This window comes from Brassica napus, chromosome C6 (assembly GCF_020379485.1).
Source record: "Brassica napus cultivar Da-Ae chromosome C6, Da-Ae, whole genome shotgun sequence".
Lineage (NCBI taxonomy): Eukaryota > Viridiplantae > Streptophyta > Magnoliopsida > Brassicales > Brassicaceae > Brassica > Brassica napus.
This window is the reverse complement of record NC_063449.1, coordinates 24,065,527-24,089,277: the sequence shown is the minus strand read 5'-3', so window position 1 is coordinate 24,089,277 and position 23,751 is coordinate 24,065,527. Positions and strand designations below refer to the sequence as shown.

Below are 23,751 nucleotides of genomic sequence, written 5' to 3'. Positions count from 1 at the left end.
GGTGCTTGGGACAATAAATTCCCTTGTGCATAGATATATTGCACACACGTGAGATCTTATGGGATAACATTTGTGCCCTTTTAAATATTTGCATCATAATCCGAATGGCTAAGTATGGTAATGCCATCTAAGTGATAAATTTCGTGGGTTAATCAAACATGATTGCCCTGGCTATTTGCCTAATATCATATTGATCACTAGATCAATAGAGAATGTAGTCTCGACCACTTAGGCGATTTTAATTTAGGTACTCTTATTCCCTTTTGTCCATTGTTGGAAACCATTTTCTCTACTTAATTCAATGGACCTTATAGGGTGAATATAATGCCATTTAGGCAAAGCCTTGGTCGAGCTTCTTTTCCTTTCTTTCAAGGAATGTCCAGTTGAGTTCAAGAGTATTTTATAACTGAGCCTGGATGGCAGAGCATGTCGTGCCATTTGTCAAAGGCTTCTTTGAACTCTTTGGAAAAGTGAGTTGGGGTATTAATCCTCAATCATATTTATCTTGGCACAATAAAGGCATATAAATATAGTTTCTTATCAAACAACAGTTTGAATAAGATAATGATCATGAACTCAAAGCAATTCATTTTATTAATGAAGTCGTGTATAAAGCAAAGTATCAAAGCAATTCATGAAACATAAACTCAGGAAACATGAAAATGAGAATGTCAAAAGACAATTATATAATATGGCCTTCACAATGCATGTGTTGCCATATGGCGCTCAACTTCAGCTTCATCAGCTATAGGAGGCCTCATCTCATTATTCTTTAGCTCAATGTATCTTTTCTGAAACTTGTCAAATCTGTTGATGGTATCTTTGATTTTCTGCTTTCTTTGTTCAGAAGCCAAAAGATATGACAAAAGGTCATTATAAGTGGTGAACTTCTTAGCCGTGTGTAACAACAGCACATCCTTTGGATGGAATGTGGAGTAGGTCTTATATAATAAAGAATAATGTGTTATCCTTTCACCACATAGTTCAAGACTATAAGCAATATCCATCAGAGCATAATTATATTTGTCCACGGATTCAAAATCCTGGAATCTGAGGATCTCCCATTCATGGTTGGCCTTTTGCCACGATACCGGTTTGAACCTTTTCCTTAACTGTAACCAAAGGTCACAAGGATCCTCAACATGGAGATACAGGTCTCTTAATTCCTCAGTGAGATGATAACGAATAATCGTTATAGCTCTATGCCTTTCACTGTCAATGATATCATTGTACTCATTGATGCATTGTCCGAGTCCTCTGGATCTCAGGGCAACAAGAGTATTCTTTACCCATTATAGGTAATTATCTCCAGAGAGATTTAGGGCAGAGTAATCTGAGGTTTCAAATCTCGACATCTGAATATTTAACGAGTAATTCAAGCACTATTGAATTCTATGTAAGCAATAGAATAAATCAATGTATATGATTTCAATAAAGCTTTTCCCCAAATCATATAATCTATTTGCTTAAGCAATCTTAGTATGAGAATGATCAATTGATCATTGCATCTAGTAATCCTTTTAATTATAATTCAAATTGGATTGATTATATATATAGGGTATTAAGGCCCTTTAGAATTTGAATAAGGATCAATCATCATTTTATTAAATGAGATCAAGCAAGATGGATGAAATCAAGCAAATGCATGGATCAAGAAATAGCTGAATGCATGTTCAGAACTAAGCATTGGACTTAAACAATCTATATGTGATTCCTAATGCATGAGGATATTTGGTTTTCAAAGATCAAAAAGCAAAAACCGATTCCTTCCCCATTTTACAGGGTAAACCAAGACAAGAAAATTTTATAATTTTCAGGATATGTGTAGAACAAATTCAATTACATTTTCAATCAATTTGGTTTCAAGGCAGGTTTATTATTTCAATTAAAGCAAACATGCTTAGTTTAAACAATAACCGATTTAATCTAATTAGATGCAAGCAATATAAATCAATTAGATGCAAGCAATATGAATCAATTAAATTTTAATTTAAATGCACCATGATCAGAATAGTCAATGATATGCAAGCATGCATGATCGGTTTTAACAAAATGACAATCGGATGCATGGAAAAAGGTTGGTTCAAAATAATCCAAGTTTGATTTAATGATTTACTAATCTAATAGACGCTATCAGGTATGCATATAAGATCAGTATATAATTCAATCATCACAAAATCAGTCTTCAAGGATGGTTTTAGATCAAGATTAATTTAACAAGCAACTATGTGATCAATGTTCAGTATATGATTTAATCATCACAAAATCCGGTTTTAAGGTTGGTATTAGATCAAGATAAATTTATATCATTTGTTCAAACTATAATGAACCGATTTCAAGGCCGGTTAAGATATAGATAAATTTTGACAAACAATAATGTGATCAAATGATATCAAACCAGAATTTATTTTATCTTATGACATATTAGTTTAAATCAAGACTATAGGTTATAATATTTAAAATAATACCTAGTCAAAGATATGCATTTATTAAAATCAAATATGCATTTATAAAAATTAAATATGCATTTATAAAATCAGAAAAGTTTTTAAAATTTTATCAGTTACAAAAACAAACATCAATGGTCAAAGATATGCATTGATTATGATTTATTTCAATTTTATTTGGTTTGACTGATTTTCAAAGAATCTAGCCGAATATGGCTCAGGATGTTTTTGATTGTTTTGAATTTTGGATTTGCTGGTTGAGAAAACCAAGCAAGAAGGATTTAGGGGATTGATATGTATAATGGCATCAAGATACATATTTAGATTTAAGGATTTTGATGGTGAGGTTTTTGATGGCCGGCTTATTCATCCTGCTAGAATAGCTGGTGATGCGGATGATCAAAGGGTTTGATTATGGGTTTTGATCCTTTAGACAATCCGGATTTAAGGTCGGATCAAATAGGAGAAAAAGGGAGAGCCGATTTAAAGGCTTATGATTTTATGATTTTCTCTAATATTTTTTATGATTCAAATAGTTCTTAGAAACAAGATTCATATAGATCTTAGATTATTAATAAGTTTTATAAGTTTTTAGAGATTCAAATAATTTTAGAATCAAAATTCATATAGATCTTAGATTCAAGATTAATATTTGAGATAATTTTAGATCTATAGATTTTTATAAGTTTTAGGATTCATATAGATCCAAGATTCATATATATGATGTTCTTAGATCTTTAGGCTTTGATTAGTTTACCTTTTACACCACAAGGATTCTGAATGGACCACCGTGAGAGAGAGGGAGTGATCCGCGGATTGAGGTGGTTGAGAGAGAGGTGGAGGAGCTGGCCGGAAAACCGTGAGAGAGATAGACTTCGCCGGCGGAGCAAGGCTGAGGGCCGGAAGAGATGGACGGAAAAGAGATGATATGGGATTGCTCAGGTGGAGAGAGTCTCGTGCTGATAACGTGTTAAGATTTGAGAGAAAATTTGTGAGAATGTGTTGTATATTTCTTATTGCTTACACCACTATATATAGTGGTTCATACAAAGTGGAGTCAAAGGGAGAATTAATTACAAAGATACTCTACATAATGACATGGTCAAACTCATAAAGACATAAGGTTGGATGAATCTTCCATGTGGCTGGATGTAAACCCTCAATGGACTATAGTTTTGAACTTGTATGGTCTAGGTTATGGACCATCGATTTCATGATTCATAACAATTACTGCATTCTCTTTAATAATCTTTTTTTAAACGAAAATAAATAGCGTTATTTGTTGGGGGGCTTTGAAATTGACTCGACTACGTTATTACACACCTACTCCCATTTTCATTACCAAACCATAATCACTCGTAAAGTCTCACCAACCGCAAAACTCTATATCCCTTCAGCCACCAGCCGCGACCACCTTTTCCGAAAGAAATCTTTTTGCGGCTCAAACCAGATTCACGTTTTCTATCTTCAACCCTTACATCAAACATCATCCAACGGTCATGATTAAACTCTCAGTCTCCACCCACCTTCATTCTTATTTATAATTTATGTTTTTGATTATTCCATGAAAGCAACGAGAAAAAATAATAAATAAAATCAGTGCGATACACACATTAATATCTCTTCAATACATTATTCATTTTTCACATATTTTGAATTATATAATTAAATTTTAAATTATAAAGATGTAACTATTTATATCAAAGATACATGTGTCTTTGACCAAAAAAAAGAGACATATGTCAAAAATATCAAAAAAGTTTCTCAAAAGTTTTAATAAAGAAATCTATAAATCTTTTTTTTCTTTTTGTGTTAATTTATTAATTCTTAAGGTGAAATATATTACCCATTTTTACCAAAAAACTATATATATTACCCATTAGAAACTAGCAATGGAAAATGCTAATAAATAAATAAAACTTGTTCTCTTCTCTTTTCTTTCTTGTGCTTACCTAACATCAAATACTACTACATCGTCTCCTTATTTAAACAACTCTTCTCCTTCTCTTCTTCCTCAGGAACACAAACTCCAAATCACTTCACCAACACTTCAAAAGCTCTCTCTCTTCCTTCACCAAAACAATTCAAAAGATCTGATCCTATTTAACAGACCAAAATTCGAAACCAATGGATCAGACCCAAAACGACAACATCGAAGCTATGTTGTGCGGCGGAGTTGAGAAGACGAACGTTGCTGTGGCGGCAGATCCGTTGAACTGGGGTGCTGCGGCGGAGCAGATGAAAGGGAGCCATTTGGATGAGGTGAAGAGGATGGTTGAGGAGTACCGTAGACCGGTGGTGAACCTCGGAGGAGAGACGCTGACGATCGGACAAGTGGCGGCGATCTCCACCGTCGGTAACGGCGTTAAGGTTGAGCTAGCGGAGGCTTCGAGAGATGGAGTGAAAGCTAGCAGCGATTGGGTTATGGAGAGTATGGGCAAAGGTACCGACAGTTACGGTGTCACCACCGGGTTTGGAGCTACCTCTCACCGGAGAACGAAAAACGGAGCTGCATTGCAGACGGAGCTCATCAGGTAACTAAATAAATTGTATTAGATTATGTATTAGTGAATAGTTATGGCAAAATAATTAGAGCATGAAATCAAACATTATTTTATTATGTTTTCATGTTATAAAATTTTGGTTAGAATCAGAGAAATATTAATCTAGTCATTTAGTGAATTAAGCGGATAATTGCCAGATGTTATTGTACTTTCTATTTCCATTTTATAAAATTTTGATTAGAATTAGAGAAATATTAATTTAGTAAATTAAGCGGATACTTGGCGCTGACAATACTCACGAGGACAACGTTTTTAATGAGGATCGTCATTTCATTTGCATGGCCAGTGAGTGACTCGGGTCGGGTCTGGTACCACCTAGGCTTTGAGTACTGTATAGTTATTATAGAGTAAACATTTACTCCAACTTTTATTTTACTTTATGTTCCACCAAAATTTAACCAATCAAGTGAAATATTTTTTTCACCATATTACTCTAGTTACTATTCAAACAAAGAAAAACACACACTCAGTTTTACTCCATAATTTTTCAGAGTGAAAACATTTACTCCCTTTCTTTTATCTCTCTCTTTCTTTCTCACCAGATTACTCTAATTATTTTCAACTCTTTTTCACCAAATTCTTTTTTTTTACTCTACTTTTACCAATGACACTCCTAAAGTAATTTAATTTAATTTAGTTTTAAAATGTTATGTTTGTTCCGTCACAGATTTTTGAACGCCGGAATATTCGGTAACACGAAGGAGACATGCCACACGCTACCGGAATCCGCCACGCGAGCCGCCATGCTCGTCCGAGTCAACACACTCCTCCAAGGATACTCCGGGATCCGATTCGAAATCCTCGAAGCGATCACCAGTCTCCTCAACCACAACATCTCTCCATCTCTCCCCCTACGTGGAACCATAACCGCCTCCGGCGATCTCGTCCCCCTCTCCTACATCGCCGGTCTGCTCACCGGACGCCCCAACTCCAAAGCCACCGGTCCCAACGGCGAATCCCTAACCGCCGAAGAAGCCTTCAAACAAGCCGGAATCACTTCCGGATTCTTCGATCTGCAACCTAAGGAAGGTCTCGCGCTCGTTAACGGCACGGCGGTTGGATCCGGCATGGCGTCGATGGTTCTATTCGAAGCGAATGTTCAATCCGTTTTAGCGGAGGTTTTATCGGCGATCTTCGCGGAGGTGATGAGCGGGAAGCCTGAGTTCACCGATCATTTGACTCACCGACTCAAACATCACCCCGGACAAATCGAAGCGGCGGCGATCATGGAGCACATCCTCGACGGAAGCTCGTACATGAAGCTAGCTCAAAAGCTTCACGAGATGGATCCGTTACAGAAGCCCAAACAAGACCGTTACGCTCTCCGTACTTCTCCTCAATGGCTCGGCCCTCAGATCGAAGTGATCCGTTACGCCACGAAATCAATCGAGCGTGAGATCAACTCCGTTAACGATAATCCGTTGATCGACGTTTCTAGGAACAAAGCCATTCACGGTGGTAACTTCCAGGGGACGCCGATTGGAGTTTCGATGGACAACACGCGTTTAGCGGTTGCAGCCATTGGGAAGCTCATGTTTGCTCAGTTCTCTGAGCTGGTCAACGATTTCTACAATAATGGCCTTCCTTCGAATCTCACAGCTTCTAACAATCCAAGTTTGGATTACGGTTTCAAAGGAGCAGAGATCGCTATGGCTTCTTACTGCTCTGAGCTTCAGTACTTGGCGAATCCAGTTACTAGCCATGTTCAATCAGCTGAACAGCATAACCAAGACGTTAACTCTTTAGGACTCATCTCATCTCGTAAGACCTCAGAAGCTGTTGACATTCTCAAGCTAATGTCTACCACGTTCCTTGTTGCTATATGCCAAGCTGTTGACTTGAGACATCTTGAGGAGAATCTGAGACAGGCGGTGAAGAACACAGTTTCTCAAGTGGCGAAGAAAGTGTTGACTACTGGAGTCAACGGGGAGATGCATCCTTCACGGTTCTGTGAGAGAGACTTGCTTAAGGTCGTTGACCGTGAGCAAGTGTTCACGTACGTGGATGATCCTTGTAGCGCAACTTACCCACTGATGCAGAAGCTAAGACAAGTCATTGTTGATCAAGCTTTAGCCAACGGTGAGACTGAGAAGAACGTAGAGACTTCAATTTTTCAAAAGATTGGAGCTTTTGAGGAGGAGCTTAAGACGGTTCTTCCTAAGGAAGTGGATGCGGCTAGAGAGGCTTACGGTAATGGAAACGCAGCGATTCCGAACAGGATTAAGGAGTGTCGGTCTTATCCGTTGTATAAGTTCGTGAGGGAGGAGCTTGGAACGAAGTTGTTGACGGGAGAAAAGGTTGTGTCTCCGGGAGAGGAGTTTGATAAGGTGTTCACTGCTATGTGTGAAGGTAAGATTATTGATCCACTGATGGATTGTCTCAAGGAATGGAACGGAGCTCCGATTCCGATATGCTAAGATCGCATGCCTCTGTTTTACTCTGTTTTCTAATTGCTTTTGCTTTTTTTGTTCTTTTTTTTTTTCTTATATGTTTGAGTTGAATGTGTAACCAGTGAATAATTGCAAGGCGAATGGTGTCACTTTGTATGATATATATGAAACAGAAATTGGAAATTGATGATTCTAGATTCTTTGACAGTATCTCCATAAAACAAGAGTTTGAAGTTTGTTTAATGACAGAGAACAGAGGCAACCATGTCTTAAAAGTTTTGCTTCATGTCTTGAGATGTGTGAGAAACAAAAATCTTTTGTAATGTTGAAACATTTGTAGATGCTGCATGTTTATTGTCTCTTGCTTATACTTGTAATACATAATTCACGCTTATAAATAATTTTTGTACTTAATTAGTTTATACTTTATATACGATCTAAACCAATATTGAATTCTCTCTAGAAACACAGATCCACAGATGATAATACAAAATAAATTGAGCATCCTCACTCTTACATGTACATGTAAATGCAGTTCCTTTGTTGTTGAGGAGCGCCACTGCAACGAACCACATCGAGGAAAGTGTTCTCATCACATGGAATCCATAGTTTAGATGAATCAGAACTGAAGTCATAAGCATCTTGAGCTAGATCAAGCAATGCCTTGAAGATCGGATGTTTAAGCAAACTCATCTTTATCACAAACCTCTTGTAATCATCGCCTACATACACTACCAAATGTCCTTTTGGAACATCTTTGGGTATGACTTCATTTTCTTTCTTGAAACCCCAAGAAACCTTCTCGTAGCAACTCTCACAGGAAAATGAAGTACAACATTGTATGACTATAGATTTGCTCTTCATGGTTTTGAATTTGTTTTCACAGGCTTTTATGAACTTGTTCTTCATTTTGAGAATATAGAAGGAGAGGTCAAATAAAACTGAAGAATAGAGAGATGTAGATGGTTTTATGATGAGAAGCACAATGGTGAGGGACATGTGTATTTATAGATGATTGATTTAAGGTCCACAGAGATATTAAATCTAAAGAATTTGACATTAGTTGGGCAAGTTTTATTATATGATAAAGTACATCACGCGGGGTTTAAATTATGAATAATTGTTTTGTCATTTTTGTTTCACTCGTGTGGTTTCGTTATCTTTCTTCATCAAACTGAAACTGTACGAACATGCACTGTCTATTATGATATGTTATTTTTCACATTGGGATCAGAGTTGTAACCGAAATTTCATGCATGGGAGATAAGACCCACACAGAAATAAGAAAGATAAGAGATATGAAGAAGGGTATGGATTTTAATTTTTTCTGTGTACATAGTGTGATCCCAAATGTATTATGCATGGATTGCCTTCATCAGCAAGATAGTATCTGATATAGGCTCTAGTTTAAAATGACTTCATTACGATATATCATATGTGTTAATATTCTAGCTAGTTGTATAGTTTGGGTTAAGTCATTTGGACAAATGCAACGATATCCATTTGATATTGGATATAATCTCAAGGGTGACCAGAATCCTAAAACTGATTATAATTATATGATCAGTATTGTTGAAGGTACGTCGAATGTACCTATGATAAACTATCTATATATGTAGGTCTGGTCTTTTTCCTAGGGATTCGGGTGGTAAAACGGTTACAATGCATGGAATGCAAAACACAGAAGTGTCAACTTCTGCAGGGTCCAGTATGATTGGGAAAGAGAACAGAGCAGAGCAATTATTCATTAGGATTCAGATTCATCCTGCTTCCCCCCCCACCCTCCCCAAGAAAAATAGTTGCATAAAAGAAGAGCAACCATTCTTATTTATACATAACTTTTGAAGATGAACTTATGGTGTGTGTTTTTAGGAGGTGTCACTTAGGGCAGAATCTTAAGTAAACCTTGTTTTGACGTAAAACAAAAGAGAGTTTGAGCTGGTTTTAGTTTAAATATTGTATGAACTTTTGGGTTGTCTGATTATATCTCGGAGTTTTTTTGGATTTGTTTCTATTTGGTTTCAGATTTTTTTTGTCAACTGCATGCAGAACTATACCAGATTGACCCGGAGTGGTGACATAAAAATGACTAGTACAAAACCCAAACATGGTTTGGTCATTTGGCCTCTTTTCACCAGACTATTATAGATCACTTTCAGTTTTTTTTTTCAATCATGATGTTAATTTCAAAACAGTTTTAATTAGATAAGTCTTTGAGCCATACAAATACAAACTAAACGTATCATCTCATCACTATCAGGCTCCTTAGTACAGAATAACATCTTTTATATGTAAATTCATATCGTTCTTATGAATTTTAATTTTTAATCATGAAAAAGACCCGTCTTTAAACCAGACCGAAGTGGTATGTCATTAGACCTGGGACAGGTTAAACTGGTTTGGGATAAGAATGAGGGCCATTCTAATCTAAACTAGCCTGGCTTCGTCTGCATGTAATTTATTGTGGGAACGTGTATTTCCTGTCTTTTAAAAATCTCATACTTCTTACAAATAATTCATTTGATGACCATAGATGATTTATTGGGTTCAAGAATAACCTCAATTTTGATGGGGAAACAATTTTGTAGCCTTTTAGATTAGTTTTTTCTTTGATATATACACGTCAAACATAACATTGATACTTTCGTACAAAATAAAATAGTGACACCTTTTTTTAAAAGAAAATATTAAATATATTTATTAACAAAAAATGATTAGAAACTTTTGGCCTTAAATATTTTAGTCAAAATTGTAATACAGATACATGCATACAGCTAATAAAAAAAACAGCGCATGGTATGTAGAACAAACATATCAAATTGCAGATAATCCTTTTTGAATATCTTGCGTAGAAAGAGTTTAGTCGGGTAGTTTGGGATAATCAGTTACCATTTTTTGTGTTTTATTCTCTTAATAGACAACACTTCCGTTACTGAATTATTGAAACACACAGAAAAATTTGCATCTACTGAGGCAGATAATAAGAATGTACTGATATCATACTCGGCTCGTCCAATATGTGGATCGATTAGCGACTCTTTGGAACTAGTTATAAGAGAAAATCTTAAACCCTACTGTCAATTTTGTTTAAAGATCACAGCCATTGTGACTTATATTCCTTTGTGGGAAATATATAAAAGAGAAGGGCATAGATGAGCTAGCTGTGGAGCCCTACCTTGTTACACCAAAGATCAATGATTTGATTTGACTTTCCCATGTGTCTTTCCACAGTTAGTAGCGGTCATTCTTTGCCTCGTGTCCCTCTATTATTATGTCACCATCGAATATACAAAGTTTGAAGCTCATATTTGCATAGATCGTGAAACATTTGGGTTCGAATTTTACAAGGATAACACGATAGTTTACGGTAAATAATCATTGGACTATAAGAATAATCATCAGCTTATGATTTTTAATATTCTAATTTATAGAAAATAGCGATGCATTAAAAATGTTCAAAATAGTTAGTGTTAATACTTATATTAACAAAATACATTTATTTTTTTCCACGACTCATAGTAAAAAGTTGAACAGTTAGTATGATACTTACACCATTTCCAACCCACTTCTATTTTCATATTTATATCTATTATATTAGAATAGAAATAATGACTTCTTTCATGTGTGATATTTTAAAACAGACTATTCTCTAGAAAGTTGTTTAAATAGTTATAATGAAATTATTAAATCCATATATATTTGATAATTCAAATAAATATTTCTGCCTTAATAATATTTCCGAAATCTACAGAATCTTAGTTCATTTTAATGTGTTTCGGGATATTTAAAATGTAACCTATTAACATGTAACAACCTTTCAAACATCAGAAAACAACCACGTAACAAGATATTTGCATAAAATGATAACACATCAATTACTATTTTAACACATGCATACGGTTATACTAAATCACAAAAATGAAAATCCTGTCCATTTGGAATTCTAATAACATTTCATATTCCCATAACTATTCTAATATATATTACCCAAAGAAAATATTATTAACTTGACATTAACCTTTAAGAAAATTGTATTATCTATTCTATTAAAATAGAAATCACAACCTAATTTCATGTGTGATTTTTTAAGTTGGACCGTCCTTTAGGAAAATTACTTAAATGAATTATTTTAACTATTCTAAAAAATCAAATAGATATTTCTATATTTTTTCTGAATCACATTTAAATAAAATCATTCATATCCTTTTATTTAAAATATAAATATATATATATATATATATATTATATTTTTCATTGAGGCAAACATTTTAAATATTTAATTACTTTCTTTTTAATTTATAATATAAATTTATATTTCGTTTTTCACTTAAACAAACCTTTTAAATATTTAATTAATTTCGTAATTATTAAAATATAAATGTATATTTCATTTTTACTAAAATAAACCTTCAAAGTATCTAATTAATTTTGTAATTATATTAAACTCAAGTACAATTTTGTATTAAATTTGTGATATTAATTTAAAATAATATATTTCAACTAAATTTAGAATTTTGCACCACAATATTGAAAATATGCTATCAATATGAACGATCGGTCTACAAATGATATTTTGAAAATGGATTCTGTTTTTGTTATAAAATATAGTGGCCGGTTTAGTTTTATTTTTTTAATAATAAAAGTATAAGGTTGCTTTGTTTAAAAAAAAGATAACCAAGCTTATTTTTTCATAGATCATATTTATATATTATTCATTAATGTAATTGTTTTTGTTTCTTTTATCTTGTGCAATAGGTATTGTAACTATTTATGTCATTAACATAAATAACAGAGGAATGATTGAAAAATATATTACATGTAAATATTTTTGTTTTCAGTGTGGTTATTATCAAATGTAGTTGTAGGTTTAAGTGTTAATTATATAACATGATGAATGATAGAAGAAGAATTGCAAATCAAAGTTTAACATTGAGAGATTCATTGTAAATAATCCAAGACTTTTGGGGTAGAAAAGTCTAAATCACCAATAAACAACATAAGAAACCGAAAAAACATAGATAATAAAGACAAAATTCAGGTTGAAAAAAAACAAAAAAATACACTTGCATTACAATTTCCGGTTTAATAATTTAAATGCAGCGGATTTTTTTATAAATTACACTTAATATATGTCATTCAGTCAAAGATTTAATTCATATAAATAATTCGATTAACACATATGTATCTCCTAAACCTAAAATACAAGTATAATCGTAAGGAAATTAATATCTAATTTAATATTAAACTAGATCTCGATCCGCGCAACCGCGCGTGTTTTTGTTTTTTATTTATTTTTATATAAATATTTTGTTTTCAATTCTATATTAGTATATATTATAATATATATGTGTCTATCAATTTTTAAAACATAATAAGTTTACGGTATATTTTTTTTACTGAATATATTGTTTCAAACTTTCACATGGTTTTGTATCTTCTTCTATATATATATATTTTCGGAATATTATTTCATTATTAATGTTGTAACTCTATATATAAAAATATTAACAAAATATTTTTTTATTTTCATAGTCAAAGATATTGTAACATTTCACAAATTTACAAAGTTTTTAAAAATTAATTTTTTCGCTTCATTGATTTACATTATCGAGTAAATAATTAAAAATTTAGTTTTTGTTTAAGTTTTAAAGAAAACTATATAATTTAAAATTTGTTTTCATTGGTTTAAGCCTTTAAGATAGTAAATATTAATCATTGTTAGATAATATGATTTTTGTTATTTTTTTTAAAAAAAAATCTTTATAATTTTAAAAGTTAACATCGACAAACATTTAAATATTTAACATATGTATGTATAGTATTACAACATTAAATTATATCTATTTAATTTATATTATATATAAATCCAATGGATCATCTATTGTTTAAATCTAATTATTGATAGCCCAATAAAAATTTCTGGTAGGCCCAAAATTTAAATGATAAGATTAGAAATTTAATATAACATGACTTTCTAAGAATATGTCCATTAGGTCCATTTTAAAAAAAAAAATCACACATGAATCAGAGTTGTGACTTCTGTTTTAATATATAAGATTGAACGGAATTTGTTGTAAATATCACATAATGTAAGATTTTAACTAATGTTCATGTTTTAATAAAAAAGATATCACTTGAAATAATAAATTAAATTACTGCATGTAAACTTTAAAATTGATGTGTTTGAAAATATTATATTAAACTATTAGTAATTTGATAAATGTTAAAATTATATTCCACTAATCACGTAAATCAAATATTTATATGTATAGAAATGAAAATAATCACCCGCACGATTGTGCGGATCAAGATCTAGTTTTTCTCTAAAATAGAGAATCTCTATTATAGAGGTGGACTAGCTCCAATGTAAGAAATTATAATAGAGTTCTTGTATTTATAGAGAAAAAATATAGAGCTGTGCTATTTTCACTTCTAAATATAGAGGCAAAGAGTAACATTCCTCTATATTTTACTCTAAAATAGAGGAACTCTATTATAGAATCATATATTGGAGCAAATCCACCTCTATAATAGAGATTTCTATTTTAGAGAAAAATATAAAGGCATACATTGGAGATGCTCTTAGATGAGATATGATGAGATAAGGAATAAGGATACATGATCTTTGGTGAAAATAAATTTTGAAAATGCTCCTGTAATGCTCTTAGATGAGATATGATGAGATAAGGAATAAGGATACATGATCTTTGGTGAAAATAAATTTTGAAAATGCTCCTGTAAAATATTTGAAAAGAAGTCTAATTAATATAGTTGCAAAAAAAGTCTAATTAATATTTCAATAAAATATCATACAACATTCCATTTTCTAACCAACTTAACTCTCTCCCATGCTTCATTTTGGGAGGCAGTAACCAGTATCCACATTCTTCTCATTTCATTTATTATGATTATTTCTTAATAAATATTCATAATATTGAAAGGATGGTTTTTAAGACCTCTCATGATACCTCCTCGCTCATAAAAGATGGATGCATTCACCTAGCCCGCCCTGGGCATTCGGTAGAGCTGGAAATTTTAATCTTGGGACCCATCCCGTTTGACTCGCAGCGGGGGCAAGTGCGGGTCAAATGATTTGAAATATTGTATTGCAAGGATGATGCGGGTTAAGTTACTTTTTCGTGGCACAGTAAAACCTAAATTGCCGGCATCCGCAACTTGCAAAATAAAAAATATATATTTTAAGAAACATTTTTAATATATAATAATAAAATAATGAAATTTATAAAACTATTAATTACAAATATATATTTTATATTAATTAAAATTAAAAATATAAAAGTAAAATTTATATTATTATTAATATTATCTACAAATTATGGCGGAGCATGTATAAATTTATTTCTTTGCGGGCTGTGTTGGTTTGTTTTTTAACAAGAGTTATTCAACCCGCGGGGTGGCCGGGAAAGTTTGACCCGCAACGCAGACCTAGCATTCGGTTTTTGGTTCCGGTCTTAGTTCTTCGGTTATGTGGTTTTAGAAGTTTAAGATCCGTTTAGATATTTAGAAAATTCAATTTGATCTTTTGGTTCTTGGTCCGGTTCGGTTAACAAAGTTAAGAACCAGCTAATATCCGAGATAATTTTGGATCCTATTTTGGTTCTTGTTTTTTGGTTAATTTGGATTAAAAATTCAGAAAAATTGGATTTTTCTGATTAAATATCAGTTTTGGATTTTCGGATAAAAATTTGATAATTTGGATAATTTTAAATATTTTGGATAAAAAGTATTATGGTAATTTTTTGGGTATTTCGGTTTAGAAATAGTATTTTTAAATTATTTGATTATTTTATAACTAAATATAATTAATATTTATAAATATATAAACTATATTATAGAAATTTGGATATACATTCGGTTCTTGGTTTGGTTGGGTTCTTTGGTTCTAGAGATATAACATCCGTTAAGGTAATTTGTAAATCCAAACTCCAACCAAACCTCTTTTTCCGGTCGTTCGGGTCAGTTGGCGGTTTCTCGGTTTCCGATAAATGTGCCCATGCCTACATTCACCTATGACTTCTAAATATCAAAGAAATTTTTTGAATCCCATGTAAATGATTTTGAGATGGTTGCATTCAACAATCAATAATAAGTTTGGATAATTTATCAAAATACATCTTCCTCGAACCCTCTCTAGATATCTCCGAGTAGATATTTTATACGGTCAATAAGCGCATCAACAAGGCAGAACCATGCTCGGCGCCATGGAGAATCAAAGAACATAAACACCATAAACCCAATCAAAACAGTGACATATGTGGAACCAAGGCTCCACCACAAGACCACAACATCAATCAATCCACTTTTATCATCTTCTTCCTCTTCTCCTTTTTCTCCTGAGCTCATTGTAGTACCACAGCTTTTATTGGTAGGTGATCCACAGAGAAGAACATTACCTAAGTAACTATTCTCACCAAAGGTGTTGAACTGTTTACCTTGCGGAATCACACCTGATAGATTGTTGTAAGAAACATTAAAGACAACAAGAGACTGCAGCATTGTGAGTTGTGAAGGTATGGGTCCATGTAGCTTATTAAAAGAAACATCCAAGCTCTCTATGCTTTTAAGATTTGAAAACCTTCCAGGTATAGAACCAGACAATGAGTTCCGTGACAGGTTCAGTGAACGTACTCTCTTAAGATCTCCTAGCTCTTCAGGTATCTCACCGTTTAACTCATTACTCGACAGATCAAGACCAAACATCTGGTTGAGAGTTCCTCTCATGTACGAGTCATATCTCTGTTTCACAGCAAACTCGACTTGGACTTTAAAATCTACCAAGTAGTCTAGACCAAACCGTTCCGACACAAGTAAAGACTCGTAATACACTTCGGTGTACACATCCATAAAGTTTGAGAACATGTTTGCTGGATACCAATCTGGATCATTACCACCATCTCCTGATAGATTACTGAGACAAGAAGGTATGGACTCACTCAACATGTTGTGAGAAAGATCCAACATTCTTAGGGTTATTAAACCGCAAAGCTCAACGGGTATCTTGCCAGTCAAGTTATTCCCTCTCAACAGAACAACATCGATGCTTGGTGTGCTCATGAACCGGGGAATATTTCCAGACAGTCTGTTGTTCCTCAAATCAAGCAGAACCAGTCCTTTCCACAACGTGTCTGGAACAGAACCGGTGAGATTGTTGTCGTGTAAGTCCAATATATAACCGTAGTCCGAGTCAGACCGCAGCGGTAAGGTACCGGACAAGAAGTTTCCTGAGAGGTCTAATAGCCATAGGTATGGTATGTTGAACAGAGACGGAGGTATTACGCCGTGTAAACGGTTGTTTGAGATCCTTAGAATGTCTAAGAAGAAACCACCTAACCATCTTGGAATGGTACCTGTGAGGAAGTTGTTGGATAAGTCTATCACTGTCAAGAGTCTTAAGTTGCGTAGATTTTCTGTGAGCTTCCCAGTAAACATGTTATTGTCCATGATCAAAGTCATCAACGACGTCTCTTCACTAGATCTTGGAATGATTGGACCAGTGAAGCTGTTGTGAGATAGCTTAAGCCACTTCAGTGAATAGCAACCAGTGAAGAGGTCTCTTGGCAACTTCCCTGAGAAGTTGTTGTATGATAAGTCCATAAACTCAAGATATTCCATTGTGTCTACAGAGGAAGGCATGTTCCCATGAAACTCATTGTTTGAGAGATTCAAATGTCTTAACCTCGGAAGCATCAAACCGATATTTTTGGGGAGTTGATGGTTGAAGTTGTTAGCTGAAAGATCAAGAAACTGTAACTTGTGAAGTCTTGGAAATGTAAGGATGTTGAATGAGTTGTTCTGCAATAACAGAACCTGAAGCTTTGTGTTATTCTTTAGCAGCCAAGTGGGGAAGGCTCCGGATAGCGTGTTGCTGGAGAGATCTAGTACCCTCAGTTCCTTCTGATACCGGAGAAAACCGGGGATGTTAGACAGGTTGCAGTTTGACAATGTGAGACTCCTTAGCTGAGATTTTAGGCCAGTGGAAGAAGCACTTGTCTCTACTACTTGCAGCATACTATACTTGGAAGAGAGTTTGAAAACCTTGAGCTCTGTCAACTCAGAGATCAAATCCAAAGAGAACAAGCCTTCAAAGTTGTTATCGTGTAGCGATAAGTACTCCATGGATTTGAAGTTACTAATGAAAGGTGGAAGCTTCCCACTTAGGTGATTTGATGAAAGATCAAGAACTCGGAGTTTGGAGAATATTGAGAAACAGAGAGGGATTTCACCAACAAATCTGTTTTGACTAACTTGAAGCTCTTGCAACTGCTGTAGTTTGCAAAGTCCTGAAGTAATGGGTGCACAGAGAAACATCAAGACATATATATACACTCTAAAATCTGAGAGGCGTTAACATATGCCACTACTTGCCTGTCATCTGCAGTGAACCAGATAATAGATTCTCACTTAGATCCAAAGCTTTGAGCTTCTTCAGTTTGGTGAGCTCTGCCATGAAGCAAAACATGCATATGGAACACACGTCAACCTCAGGAACATAGCATATTAAAAGTGTCAAAACTAAGTAGATGACTATGTTACAAGATCTTAGTCATATAAACTACCTTTTCCTGGTAAATGGCCGCTGATATTGTTGAGCTTTAGATCTAGTAGCTCCAAATTTTTCAGATTAATCAGTTCTGTAACCACAAGGAATATCGAAACTAAGTGAAAATGATATTCAGTGTCAACCATGTCAGTAAGATTTGATTTGTGTTGGAGTATTTAATACCTTTCACATGAAAGTCACTTCCAATATAGTTGCCACCAAGAAACAAAGTCTTGAGCGACACAACCTCATTCAATAAAAGAAAAACACTCCTGTTGAAAAAATTGTAACTGAGATCAAGAATCTCAAGATGTCTGAATCTTTCATGGCTCTTATAACCTGTAGAAACACACCAGGAGTTTTAGTAAAACTCGGGTTCGGGTTATTTGGTTTATTCAGTTCTGGTTTTTGGCAAGTTCGGTTAGCACCATTTACTGACATGAATTGAGAAATTTTTTGATCCGGTTTGAAATTCAGGTAGTTCGGTTAGCTAAAAAAATTCTACTGAAATTAACTGGAATCTTTTGTTTCCGTTTAATTTGTTACTTAAACCCAGATCTTTCAATTATTTTATTCTCTTGGTTGTTTTATTTTTTCAATACGAAATTTATTTAGTGAGACGAATTCAGTTTACCAAACCAAATTGAACCAATAACCGAACTTTCTCTAAAATTAACCGAACCAAAATTGAACCAAAAACCGAACCATCCGAAAATATTGGTTCGGTGCGGCTGGTTCAGTTCAGAAAAAAAAAATCCCAGGCCTAAGTTTTACACTTAAAAGAGGAAGGATCAATAAAAAGAGAGGACAAATACAGACCTTGTGTTTGGTCGAACCAGCCTCCCAAGCTACTCATCGACAGATTGAGACTCTGAAGCTCCTCAAAAGGATACAAAAAGGTTAGGTTCAGTATAGGAAGAGTGTCTGAGTAACCTGATGGATATAAATCCCCAAGGGAGAGTCCAGTCACGCGTTTGTTGTTCAGGTCACACTTGACTCTTCTCCAACTGCAACAAGAGCGTCTACTAGTCGTCCTCCATCCTCGAGCAATGTCAGGATGTATATCACTACTTAACGAGAGAAAATAGGCCTTGAGCTCTAACAAACCTTGCCTTTCACTTTCAGTGCAGCTTCTACATTCTTGCATCATCATCATCATGATTATCATCCATGTTAGGCCAGAGATCATTGACTTTGAGGAAGACATTAAGTGCAAAAGGTCAAAAGAAGGAAAAAAAACAGAGGATGTAGAAATGATTCAGTCATTTTATATCTAAGACATTGTGAAACTCGAGAGCTAAAAGGCATGTGATGCAATGTGCGATGTATAAGAAGTCAAATGAGTATCACAGCAGAAAATTGTATTGTTTACAATTTAAATATGGAGAACACGTAAAAGAACTCCAAATTTGGATAAAAAATTGTGTGGGAGACGATGATACTCACATGGTTGTCCTCTAATTAAGGATTCCAAAAGCCTTGAAGATTCAAAAAGAATTAGGCCATGTTTGTTATTATATCCAGACGTTGTATTTGAATGCTGATATTCAGACGTTCGTTTGGACACTATTGTATCAGTATTTACATACAAAATTTAAAATATCTAGATATTTTGAGATGCAAAAAATGTAAAGATTGGATACTACATTTGCATCTAAAAAAAAACTAAATAACCTTTATATAAATGAAAAAATAATTCAATTAGTTATTATAATTATTATATAATACTTTTAATCGGAAAATTGTGTTTTTTTTGCCGAAACCAGAAAATCTTGTTTTTCCGTCAAAACAGTAAAATTGTGTTTTTTTCACTAAGACTGAAAAATCACAATTTCCCATCAAAATCAAAAATTATATTTTTTTTCCAAAAAAAAAAAAAACCGCAATTTCTCGTCAAACCCAAAAAATTATGTTTTCTCGTCAAACCCAAAAAATATGTTTTCCCACCAAAACCGTAAAATAATGTTTTCCTACTAAAACTGTATTTTTTTTGTTTTCCACTAAAACCGTAAAATCGAGTTTTTCTACTCCGTCAAAACCAGAAATCGTGTTTCCCGCCAAAATCGGATATCGCTTTTCTCTCCAAAACCAAAAATCGTGTTTTCCTATCAAAAAACACGTCAAAACCATAAATTCATGTTTTCCTCTCAAATCAAAAAATTATAATTTCCCACCAAAACCGTAAATCGAATTTTTCCGCAATAAAAACTATGTCATTTTTTTCTTTTTAACTACTACTTTTCAAATGATTTTATAAAATAAAAATGAACAATTTAATATCTGAATGTAAAATACTAACTATAAAAATGAATAACATGTATATGCAGTATCTAGATAGTATTCAAATGCTACATCTAGATGCTACATCAAATATAAAAACAAATATGCCCTTCGTAATGCAGAGGCCGTGCATTTCTGCCCATTGAGCTTATGATCATGTATTAAAGTTAAAGGCATTCAAGCATCAAGCCCACCATGCTTTATTATTAGCAGCTTCAAGCAGCCCAAATTGGCCAACCATGATGGTTGCTTTGTTTGAGTGATTTTGCGCTTCAAAATCTTTTGATATGAGTGAATTTGTTTTTTTGGTCAATTGATATGAGTGAATTAATTGTGATTATTATTATTTTTTAACGCTGATTTATTATAGCATTACAATTATGAGAAAGATTACATAGACGATTTGACAACCGACAATACTACCTGCCTTATGAGGATCTACGCCTAACTGCATCACCTGAGCCATCCTATGAAGATCCACGTCTGACTGGATTTACTTGCACCATGTTGAAGATCTCTTGTAAGCCTTTCTTCTGCAGTCTGCAGTAATAAATCGCTCTCTCCGGGATTTGAAACCTGGATTTCCTGTATTCTGTAGTAAATTGCATAGTCTGAGATTCGAACCCCAGACCTGGGTGTAAAAACCTTTAAACCTTAACAATTAGGCTACGGTGCTTCCACTAATTGTGATTATTTAGCCATAGCAAAATCCTGGACCCATTTGTAGGGCTACCACTGATTATTGCTAATTTGCTTATTGTTGCTTTGTGGTGGGTTTAGATAATTCGGAAGGACAATTGTCTGAAAATTTGATTTTTTTTAATGAAATTTTGTGTGTTGCATGCTGCTGATAGGAAAAATGGAATAATTGTATGCGTTATAAACCAAATGATGATCGACATGGACCAGCCCGTACTGCAGGTCCAATCCGGGACATGATAAAACAACCAGAGACTATGTGTTTATCTAGTATATATTCCATGTATATCTGTAACATAGTGTTTATCCTTATCTTTATCTTGTTAGGATAAACATGACCTTATGACGGCCTAATACCTTGTATATATATGGACCTTCTGATCGACAGTAATAATAACAGAAGTATTTCCCCAACACTTCATTTACAACACGTTATCAGCACGACGTTGCTCTCATAAACCCTAACCCTAAAAACCAGAAATAAATCCGAGCAGTAAAAACCCTAATTCCCGACAAACTTCAAACAGCTCTATCCCTCAACTCCGATGGATCCAGACGACGAGCCAGATACCAAATTAAAGCTCTTGACGAGACGAAGCCAACGCCGCTAACCCCGCATCAATCGAAGTTCGGATGCGCCTCCACGCTCAGCTACAATACAGGCGGAAAATTTGTTCTAGAAACTAAAATCTCTCTCAACCATATACCAGTCTCCTATTCCAACAAGCAACAACAAAAACAATAATTCCGAGCAATCCATCAGCTAACCAGGAAGATCTCTAACTGATAGACCAATCAACCCATCAAAAGTTTTCAGGTATCATCGAAAACTCATCTAAAACCCATAAAGTATTAAATACCCCCATCTGCAGCCATGTAGCTATATTTAGCAACATGTCTCGGCAAATAAAATAAAACCAGAAACCATAAACTCTTTAAAATCTCGAACCTGAACTTGTTTTGAACCTGTTCTTAATCTGAAACTGATTTTAAAATTGTTTAAAACTTTTCCTGATGATAGTTTCACATTAGAACTGTTTAGGATTGAAAGTTAAACAATTTTTTAAAAAAATCTGACTGCTATATGTTGAAAGAAACCGACTGTTACTTGCTTAAACTTATCATTATTGTCCTGTTTAATGTTCTTATCTGATCTGAATCAACTAGAACTGTTAAGGACTGCATGTTACATAATTTTTTTGAAAATCTGATCATGGTTTCATAAATTAATCCGAGGTTTTACTTCCTGTTCTTGTCTGAGAAATTTGTTTTCCTGATGATTAATAACGACTAGAACTTGATTAGGATTGAAAAAAATATTTTTTTTAATATTTAAAATCGAAATATCAGAGATATATCTGAGAAAATATAATTATTTTTAAATCAAAAAGTATATAATAAATTGCTTGAATAAATCAAATCTTCCTGATTTATTTTTTTAAGTCACAATAATTTCTGATTTGATTATTTTTCGAAAAAAATAATAATAAATATAGGGTATATTTTTCGAAAACCCTAACCTGATTTCATGATTGAATTGGTTTGCTTGATTGCATATTGTTTGCATACTAATATTGCATACTGAACATGAAATCTCGACTGTTAGGGATATAGATCATTCATAGTTTTCAAGCAATCTGATCTGAACTGAAAAAAAAAATCATTATACTAAATGATCCGATCCAATGGGATGAAGAAAATATGGAACATTTTCCTGATCATCTAAGATAGAATCCCTAAAGGCCTTGAAACCTTGTGTTTGAAATAAGAGGACCTTAAATCTGAAAAATACATTGATCCACACCTTAAACCGTATGGTTTTAAGAAAATGCATCATTTAGAAATTTTTTTTTTTGGTCCGTGTGTGGCATTGATATGAAGCATGAAAAATTTCAAAAAGATTACTTGATTAAGACCTGTTTTGAATAATGATTTCAGATGTCGAGTTTCATACCCTCAGATTACAAAGCCCTTGATCTCTCTGGAGATAATTATCTTGATTGGGCTATAAACACTTCAGCCGTCTTGAAGTCTAGAGGACTTGGGAAGTGCATCAAGTATGGCAATGACACCCTTGCGTGTGAAAGACACAGAGCCATAATGATTATGCGACACCATCTCTGTGAGGACCTAAGAGACGAGTTTGGATATGTTAATGATCCTCATAATCTCTGGTCATTTTTGAATTCTAGATTCTGTGAGCCATTGTTGCACGAATCCAAGAAAAAATGGGAAGCTCTAAGGTTCCAGGATTATGAATCCGTGGACAATTATCACTCTGATCTTATGAGAATCACCTATAGTCTTAGACTATGTGGTGAATTGGTAACAAACGAGGATTTGTTAAACAAAACTCGTGACACATTCCATTCAGAGGAAGTGTTGTTATCACATCAGGCCAAAGGTTTCACCACCTATTATGACATGTTCTCATATTTATTAGACATTGAGCAAAAGAAGCAGAAAAGGATGGATAACATCAGACGGTTTAATGACATCATGGAGATATATTATGAAGTACTAGACAGTGAGATGAAAATCCCTGAAGCTAATAAAGCCACATTTGATAAGAAGAGATCTGAGGAGGATTCCGAGTGGACACTCATGGACCATGAGGTCGGATTATACATTGAATAATTTTCCGACATTCTGATTTTATGTTTTCATATCTGATTTGATTTATTTGTTATTCATTTATGTTATTGAAATAATAAAAACGATTTTGTTTTTATATATTATCTTGCTTGGTCTTGCTTGATGATTCTTGATTAAATAACAAATAAAACCTTAATAAAAGGATAATCAGTCCA

The 23,751-nt window shown here is 33.8% G+C and overlaps 4 protein-coding genes across 4 annotated transcripts; 2 read left to right on the top strand and 2 right to left on the bottom strand.

Moving 5' to 3' along the window:
• The first annotated feature begins 4,346 nt into the window (after positions 1 to 4,346).
• Positions 4,347 to 7,600, top strand: LOC106452446 (phenylalanine ammonia-lyase 2-like). Its single transcript, XM_013894559.3, has 2 exons — positions 4,347 to 4,981; positions 5,679 to 7,600. The coding sequence occupies exons 1-2, from the start codon at positions 4,575 to 4,577 to the stop codon at positions 7,426 to 7,428; spliced, it is 2,157 nt and encodes a 718-aa protein (XP_013750013.2). The 5' UTR covers positions 4,347 to 4,574; the 3' UTR covers positions 7,429 to 7,600.
• Positions 7,421 to 8,814, bottom strand: LOC106454141. The gene has a single exon (XM_013896312.3). It carries the CDS (start codon positions 8,398 to 8,400, stop codon positions 7,915 to 7,917), a length of 486 nt encoding a protein of 161 aa, XP_013751766.2. The 5' UTR covers positions 8,401 to 8,814; the 3' UTR covers positions 7,421 to 7,914.
• Positions 8,815 to 14,579: 5,765 nt separating this feature from the next.
• LOC106454140 (receptor-like protein 45) lies at positions 14,580 to 20,600 on the bottom strand. Its single transcript, XM_048761042.1, has 5 exons — positions 18,782 to 20,600; positions 18,146 to 18,301; positions 17,979 to 18,053; positions 17,788 to 17,862; positions 14,580 to 17,702 (listed from the first exon to the last, which is right to left on the bottom strand). The coding sequence occupies exons 1-5, from the start codon at positions 19,167 to 19,169 to the stop codon at positions 15,553 to 15,555; spliced, it is 2,844 nt and encodes a 947-aa protein (XP_048616999.1). The 5' UTR covers positions 19,170 to 20,600; the 3' UTR covers positions 14,580 to 15,552.
• Positions 20,601 to 22,879: 2,279 nt separating this feature from the next.
• On the top strand, positions 22,880 to 23,578 carry LOC125588419. Its single transcript, XM_048759754.1, has one exon. It carries the CDS (start codon positions 22,880 to 22,882, stop codon positions 23,576 to 23,578), a length of 699 nt encoding a protein of 232 aa, XP_048615711.1.
• The last annotated feature ends 173 nt before the right edge of the window (positions 23,579 to 23,751 follow it).